This window comes from Schistocerca cancellata, chromosome 1, assembly GCF_023864275.1.
Source record: "Schistocerca cancellata isolate TAMUIC-IGC-003103 chromosome 1, iqSchCanc2.1, whole genome shotgun sequence".
Classification (NCBI taxonomy): Eukaryota; Metazoa; Arthropoda; class Insecta; order Orthoptera; family Acrididae; genus Schistocerca; species Schistocerca cancellata.
Genome location: NC_064626.1, coordinates 638,884,552 through 638,893,624, shown reverse-complemented (window position 1 = coordinate 638,893,624; position 9,073 = coordinate 638,884,552). Strand labels below are relative to the sequence as shown.

The following is a 9,073-nucleotide window of genomic DNA, read 5'->3' as shown; positions in this document are numbered from 1 at the left end:
GTTGAGAAGTGTTCAGAACGATACTTGGAAATATACATCTAAGTGCTGGAACTGCCGCACACAGGACGAACGCTTTGCGTGGCGCTGAATGCGCCTTGACCCATGGTCGTCTCGCAACGCACGCGACACCTGCGGGACGCGTAATGGGCTGCTGCCTCGTGGCGTAACCTCAGCTTCGCCAGAGTTCGGAGAAGTATAAAAGGCACCCGATACAGCGGACCGACATCACAGTCTTCCAGGCTTCCACGTACAGCAAGCCCAACGGCAGATATGAAGGTGAGTGCTTAGCTTGTCACACCTTGCGACACTGTCCTGGCTTCATCGCATTTATATATTGGACAGTCTATATACTGAAACTTCCTGGCAGATTAAATCTGTGTGCCGGACCGAGACCCGAACTACGGGACCTTTGCCTTTCGGGGGCAAGTGCTCTACCAACTGAGCTACCCAAGCACAATTCTCACCCCTTCCTCACAGCTTTAATTCTGCCAGTATCTCGTCTCCTACCTTCCAAACTTTACAGAAGCTCTCCTGAAACCTTGCAGAACTAGCACTCTGAAAGAAAGGATATTGCGGAGACATGGCTTAGTCACAGCCTGGGGGATGTTTCCAGAGTGAGATTTTCACTCTGCAGCGGAGTGTGCGCTGATATGAAACTTACTGGCAGATTAAAACTGTGTGCCTGCGAAAGGCAAAGGTCCTGAGTTCGAGTCTCGGTCCGGCACACAGTTTTAATTTGCCAGTAAGTTTCATATCAGCACACATTCCGCTGCAGAGTAAAGTTCTCATTCTGGAGTCTATATACTGTTGTTGCATTCCGTGTACAAATTCTCACTTTGCCCTGAAGTTCTTTACGAGCAACGTTGATCAGTTCGACAACTTCAAGCTTTTATTTTACGTTCTGAATTTATTGTTGAAATCATGTAGATAATTTCAGTTGTGAACCTGCCGTTTTACACGCCACCCTAAATATCAGCGAATTCAGTGTTGCGTTCGGTGAAGATTTTGCATCTCATGCGCATGATACGATATACTGAAGGGAAAAACAAACTGAAAGTGAGACGTAGGATGTACTAGGTGACGATGAAGATCAGTGGAAAAATTTTTCTTGGATAAGGAGTGAGTTTATTAAATATGTGTTGCTACCCCAGTCAGTAGTGTACTAGGCAATGGATGACGCAGACGTAGACTCGGATGTGCTACATAAATTATAATTCTGCTTAAATGTAGAGGGTACGCTGAAATAAAGTATCTGGCATAATAATGAAGGAAATGAAGACCGGAACAAAATCAGTCGAAAGAATGAATAGAGAATAGATAAAACAAATATCCTTCCTAACAGTATTTATGGGAGCGACTTCTTTAATAGGTGGATATCACTCCTTTCAGGCATTAAGTATTAACATGAAACTGCAAGAATAGTTCTAAGTGGAATGCGACTGAACCGAAAAAAGAAACTGTAGGGAAAAACTTCTGCTTTGATTCTTTTCTGCTTTCTTCACTCTACAAAAGCAGCAGAACACTTCTTGTTTTTACTGTGCATATATGCTTAACGTTAAACAATATTGTAAGTTTCATAATACCTTTTATCCTTCTGTTTGTACATCAAATATCTGCAACGTGTCTGGAATATAAGAACCTAATCAACTTTTTTATCAGTGCATATGAAAGTATACAAGACTGAAGTATTGGACAGATGTAAAGGATTATCACAGGGAATGAACTTTTAGAGTAGCTGAATGTAGAAAAGTTAAAGGGAAATGTCTAGGATGTTTATAGCACGCTTAATCGATGTTTGTTGATGGTATGGTATTACTATGGCAGTATAGAGCCCGTGTTTATCGTGTTCTAAAGATTCTCTGGAATCTTTGAGTTCGAATGTTACATATAAACCAAGTTTTGATAGAATTAGACTTTACCCACAAAGTTATAGAAAGTATAAAAGCAGAAATACCTACTTGAAATGGAAAATCATAATCTTCCCCTTGTTCTTTATTGTAAATGGAGTTTTCCCGAAAGTGCATTTTCCATCCTGACTGAAGATGGCAAGTTAATTTTATGGTGATTGAAATAATAAAGGTATTTGTTAATAGGGTGCCGATAGAGAGAGAGTATGTGTGTGTGTAAGAGAGAGAACAATACAAGTAACACAATAGTAGAAAAAGAACTATAACGAAATATGTCCAAGAAAAGTTAACACATTCTCTATAACACTGAAATATTTAAATTTAAATAAATTTGCAGATGTAACTGACATATTTCACGAACTAGTAACGTTATCAGGATTAACAACTTATTGAATGGAATGAAATGATGAAAAACTGTATCAAATAATTGTCCTCTTTATCTGGCTCAAGAAACCATGATCAGGAACTATTCTAGCATCAGTCTGAAATGTTGCGATTTAAAATTTTTATTCATTAATTAGATAAAGTGAAATAAAATGCCAAATAAGAACATGGAAGATAACATTCACAAAATTTAGTTATGTAATGGATAAATATTGTATGAAATTGTCGTGGAGTGCCTTGTTTGGTAACATAACGGAGGTTGTTCAAGTCTTAGGATATTTCCGACAACGATGTGCGGAAATGATGTATTTATAGAATTGTCTCGATGTGCTTGATACCTTATAGCGTTCTTAGTCTAGGGTTTCGGCACTTGACCATGAATACAAAAGAATTTAATGTGTTGAAGCAGACGAAAAGACTTTATATTTAGCTTCACAATAGTCATCCAGGTTACCCACAACCGTTAAACATGTGGGAGTACATGGCTGGCATGATTTATACGAAAGAGCCTTTTACATCTATCGTTATAAAATGCTGATATCAGACTGAGTTTTGTAAAATAAATCGTAATGAAATTAATTGGTCTCAGAAGGAGAACATTTACCACATTATAGCTCGACCCGTTCATCAGTACTATTCGCCAGTAGGCGATTCTGAGAGAGGGAATATTGTGCAGATCTTCCGTGTTCCACGCCTTGCAGTTATTTATTGAATAACAGCATCCTTGGGCATCTGATGACGTTCACAAGTTTTGACTGCTAAGTGCAAGACATACATTACATTTCTAGTTTGTCAACTGTCTACGAACGCAGAGGCCAAAAATGTAATTCTACACCAGATACATCAGTGAGGCAACACGCACTAGTGAAAACACATTTTTACTGTAACCCCAGTGTGGCTGAAAAAGACGGAAATTTTCTTCTGTTGAAAAAGTATAAAATAAAAGCAGACGCTGAAATGAGTCCTGCACTTTGAAATGAAAATAAATGTGGTACAACAGAGGAGTGAAATCGTTGTTATTCAAGAAATACTGATAGAAGTGACGTATGATCTGATGACTGATATTTTACTGGCGTATAAGTGTCGCAGATATTTATGACAGTGGGAGACTCTATAGTCATGTGTTTGTGTGTTACGAAGAATCTTATTTTCTTAAGTCTAAGGTTGCAATGAGTATGAACGTCGAAAATTTTCCTCCAATGTAGTTCTTATTTTATGAGCACGGAAAAATGGGAGATATATCGGCTTACACAAAGAGTACCTATGCTCTAGATTCGTGTCTAGTATCCGTCAACAGAACACAAACAAGGGGATGGGAAAATGATCCGGCTCTGATGTGTAGTAGAGTAGTTTTTAGAATACAAAAGAAGGTCTAGATATAGAAGTGGTGGCTGAAACATTATTCGGAGTGTATGAACAGGGTTTGAGGAATGAGCCAAATCACGAAGAAACAGAATGCTGCACATATGGTAATGCAGCTCCACCTGTTGCAGGTGCTCGCTTTCCTGGTGGCGGTATCGTTGGCGGCGATGGCGGCAGGGGAGGCGCCCTCCAACAGTTACGGCGCTCCCTTCGGTCAGCCTCAACCTCAGGCCCAGTTCCAGCGCCAGCAGGCGCAGCCCAAACTCAAGGCTCAGCCTAAGGCTCAACCCAAACCTCAGCCCCAGCCTCAACAGCAGCCTCAGGCGTTCGCCCAGTCGCAGGCGCAGCCTGCCTTCTCTGCACCCCTGTCCTTGTCGCCACTGTACGCAGCGGGCTCCCCCCAATTCGGCAGACAGTTCTTCATCCCGGCACCAGAACCCTCTAGGCTGTCTGAGCTGTACCGCCTGCCCAACGAGTATGGTCCCCCACCAGCCACGTTCACCACCACCACTGAGGCCGCCACCACCACAACCGAGGTTCCAACCACAACGGAACAAGCTAACGTAAGTATCCTTGCCTTCTTTCACCTGTGTACCTTGTAATATACACTAAAATGAAGGAGTGGTGAAGTACACTTTTAAAACAGAAGATTCTGAAGGAGTCAGGTTAGACAGTCAAATACTAATGAAGATAGTAAACCAGTATTTTTATTTGGGTAACCAAGCAACAAGCGACGAAAGATGAAGATACAGATTGCAGAATTCGTACGAAGGATTACTACAGCAAAGAAGTAAGTGCATACAGCGTGCAATAGCTACACAGAGTTAAAGATACTTCCACATGATAGACGAATGTGGAGAGCTGCATCTAATCAGTCGTTGGACTGAATACCACAGCAACGAAACTACCAAGAAAACCACTCGCATTTCTCTCTTTTCAACCTTTTAGATACTTTTTTCAGATGATGTTAGCCTTGTGGATTATTGGAAACTGTCAGACTAAAAGCTAATGGTTTCATATTCAGTTCGAAGTTGTAGGATTATTTCTGTTACTTATCAAACCTTTTATGGTTTGAAAAATCTCTCTATTTATCCAAACTTCTATGCTGAGCATTGACTGCAAGTCAGTGTTGAAACATTAGTCTCTCCGTAACTGACTGGGTAATCCAGTTCGAAGTACTTCCAGTAGGATCATGCCTAGTAAAGAACTTTCGTTTCTGAAGCAACCTAAGTTACCTTTACCTTGTCTCAGTGTAAAAATATACTTTGGTTCTTGAACAGTACGTCAGATGATAAATTATGATGCAGCTTCCCACAGATAGGCCTAAGCAGCCTTCCATCCATTATTACATGGTTGAATTTTCAATGGGTGCTTCAGTGGAAGACATTTTTGAGGAACTGCACTTCAATCTACGTAAAAAAACTGATAATAATACCTGCAAAATTTTGTACATGGCTGCACGTTCAGAGACCGTGAATAGTTACAATTGAAAGGAACACAGCCCCAGGTCACTATTTTTAAGAAATTAACCTGGTTGCAACAGTGCTAGGAGTGTCTTCCTCAGAATATAAATCAAAGAATGGTCTATATTCCATAACATGGTCACAGAAATGACATGTAAGTACTGGCAGTCATTTGCGATGATTCCGTACTTATACCCTATCATACGTTTTTAGTCATAATTCTGTGACCATGTTATAGAATATAGACCATTCTTTGATTTAAATTATGAGGAAGACACTCCCAGCAGTGTTGAAACCAGGTTAATATGTTAAAAATAGTGACCGAGGGCCGTCCTTTCAATTGTAATAATACCTGCATATTTTCGCTGTAATCTTTAACTATTTCTCTCCTAGGTAAACTGAAAAATTGTTGAGAATATAGTGCAAACTTGAAGATTCGAGTGGATCTATGATGTATATTTCAGCAGCGCAGTAGGGACAATATTGTCAGTGACGGTGAGGCCTAACAGTCTGAGTCATGGTTTTAACTGGGTGCATGTATCCACCATTGCTAAATAGCTGAAATAATCCATTTTAGTATAGTTCTACCTTTTATAAGTAAAACACATCCTTATTACCTAAAAAGAATCAACTGACAACCAAAACGTTCACCTGTTTGGGCGTAAAGAGCATCATGTTACCTGATTTCTTTGCTATACAACAGTACAGTCCCTACACTCACTACTATAGAGATCATTATAAAATGTGAATCTGCGAAAAAGACTTGAAAGTCACCTGTACCGTACTGTGAAAACCCTCATGGCACAAAACTGAAACAAACTTAAATGTGTATCTTCCCATCTTTTCATAGTGCAGCGCTGAACAAAATTATTTGTCTTCTCTTTGTATTCTGTCTTCCACATTGTTTAATTGATCCATGTCTTTTTATCTTACAGTGCCAGTTTAAGCTGTACATAAGAATACCATTCCTAATCTGATAGTTGTTGTTCAATAACGTAGCTCCACCAGCGAGTCGGATCTGAAGACAAGTTTTGGAAGTATGATACTCTAGATTCTTCAGGTATCTTGTCATTTGTTTCGACGGAAATTTTTCGGTAATAGTGATGGATTCATATGAGTCTGTTCGACCAGTTTCAACATTTAAGCAATAACTGGAGACTTTTAAGTAGTCATGTTTCTCTTGCAGTTATTAACATGTGTCTCTATAATGACAAATGAAAACAAGGAGAATGTGCAGAATACATTACCGGATATTCGGCCCTTAAACGTACACAATTTATTCGGATAATGGGGATGCAATGTATTTTCCATGGATGATTTTCTTTGCGAAGAATGTGAGCGACATGTGGTGAACGCTCGATAAAAGAAAATTCCAAGTCTAATTTCTTAGAAATCGACCTTTAAAAGTGAAATCTAAATGGTTATGTGTACAGGCGTGTTACTCTGTTTTGTACACTTTCAGAGAACATATGTCAGTGAGATGATCTGCTCACAGGAGTAAAGTTTGATGTAGTGAAATCTAACAAGAGACTTCATTGTACAAAGAAAGTATGTTTCACTTAAAAATAATGTATTCCAAATTGCAGGCTGCAGCTCATATGCGGGACAGCCACCACCTTAAATAATCTATTTTAAGTTTTCCTTTCTCAGCATACTAAACCTTTCAACCACTGTTGCTCTTTTCTTCACCAAGTTAATTCTTTACGTAGACGCCTTATAATATATCTCACAAACATTTATTCTGATATAAGTTGGGCATATACCTTTCATCTGTACTTTTCAGCAGCTCCTATTACAGTGTTATATGTATGTGATCACGTACCACGTTTTAACTACTACATGAGGCACCACGATTTCAAATACCGCCAGGTTCTTTGTGATCACAGCTTGTTTTTCGATTCCATACCATACTGCACTGTTCGAGAAAGCTAGCCACGCTGCATACTAAAGACCACTGACCTACCCACAGTTCGGCTTCGCCGGTGGCCGCAACGCGGCGCTACGTGAGGCAGAGGAGAGCGGCGTGTACTACGTGCTGCAGCCGGATGGCCGCCTGCACCGCATAGCCTACAGCCACGGGCCCGCCCCCGCAGCAGCCGCCCCCACCTCCGAGAAGCAGCGCGCCGCCTCCAGTGAACTGTCTGCCCTGCAGCAGCCAGCGCTCGCTCCCGGCTACCTGGCGCGCTTCCAGTACCAGGAGGTGCAACCAGCTGGGGCACCAATCTACACCTACGGGCAACCCGAACTTGTGCGTGTTAACTAAACCCCCTGTGGATCCCTCCTACAACTAATACTTAAAGCCACAAACAAGAGGCTATCTCCCAGTTCTTTTTATCTCAAACCGGTCTCAATGATAGATTGCTGTGCAGTGTCTCTATTCCAGGGAAGCGTTTCGGTGTCTGGTATCAGCACAGTTTGTATCCTAAATGTATAATAGGGCAATACTAACGTATATATTCCACAAATTTATCCTTCCATTCAACACATATCCTTTCCACATGGCTTCCAATATATTTTCCAATTGTCGTTTTCAAGAAGTGAATGCATAATGGTAAATCACTCACAAACGAAGACATATGCGACTAATCCTGTAACAAGATATGTCCAAATCGGTTGTGACAGCTCTTACACATATAGAGAAACAGGTTACCAGCCATACACTACACTTGGCGCACCTAAAAAGAGACTAATGTGTCAAACTGTTTTGATATTTATATCAGTTGACATGCTAGTGTCATGTGAAGAGAACCGATGTTTCACAAGTCACTTTACGTTTTTAATTTGTAACAGATGTGACTGAGTCCCAGCTTCTCTGAAATTACCAATGCTTTTTTATTTTCCTCCTGTTGCTGAAGGTATTTCGTGTTACAAATCTTGATAGATTGTGACAGTGTGTAGTACATGTAATTGAAACTTTTGTTGTGAATACGTTGTACCTCTTTGTTAATTACTGATGTTAGGTTGTGTACATATTAATAAAATTTTTATGCAATTGATGAAATGGAATCTCATTTATTCATCAGTGCCTTACCAGCTCTAAAAACTGTGCCCCACAGCGAAAATTGTTAATTTGTGGACTCACAGCGAGACTGGAAAATATTCGAGTCATTTGTTGTGTAATTCTTGAGCGTTGCTACTGCAGTGCTTAGCTCAGAATTACATATAACTTGAAAAGAGTGTATCGACAGCTTAATCACATTTTCAATCATTTAATAATTGATTACAAGTCAGTTGAGTGACTGTTAACCTCTACGTTACCATATCGAAAGACAAAATTATTCAATTTTCTCCTTCAAACATAAAATTGCAGGCAACTGTAGAAGTCACGTTCACATAAATGAATCACAGGAAAAAAATCTAGGGAAAGAATTTATGAGAAATGTTCACATCAGCGACGAGATCTTCAACGACAGATAGGATGTTGGAGAACAGACCCACAAACTGTACACCATGTCTGGAAATTCCAACAGAAAATGTATATTCTGACACGAATCCGTATTATTATAGACATGAGTCAAATAATATTGTTCTAACACAATTCTTTTCTTCTATATACCAGCAAGGACTAATTGTGTATAGAATATACTCGTTCATCAGGATTTCGCGAAACGTGAGGAAAACACTTAAGATATAAAACAGTTACCAATGACAGAGCTTTGAATGGATGATTTATTTCTCTTTGCCTCCTTTAGGGTTACTTGAAGATTGAGTCTGGCAATAAATATCTACGAAATAATACATTGTCCAATCAGCAAGAGGGATGACTGGTTCAGTTCTTCTTGTTGTCTTATCCTAAGTCATCTGTGGTGTTCGTTAGTAATCATGGCTTTATTGTTAAATGACCTACAGATCTCGAGGCATTGATGAAGCATTTTCTATCGCTTATCAGAAGAACCTGATAGGGCAGCTCACAGGATTCTCCTGGAGAAGCTGAAAGATTACTTTAACAGCGATCTT

General features: G+C 39.9%; 1 protein-coding gene across 1 annotated transcript; it reads left to right on the top strand.

Annotated features, from left to right (window-relative positions):
- The first annotated feature begins 240 nt into the window (after positions 1–240).
- On the top strand, positions 241–8,069 carry LOC126183289 (translation initiation factor IF-2-like). The gene is made up of 3 exons (XM_049925127.1): positions 241–276; positions 3,785–4,216; positions 7,086–8,069. Exons 1-3 carry the CDS (start codon positions 271–273, stop codon positions 7,377–7,379), a joined length of 732 nt encoding a protein of 243 aa, XP_049781084.1. The 5' UTR covers positions 241–270; the 3' UTR covers positions 7,380–8,069.
- Positions 8,070–9,073: the final 1,004 nt, after the last annotated feature.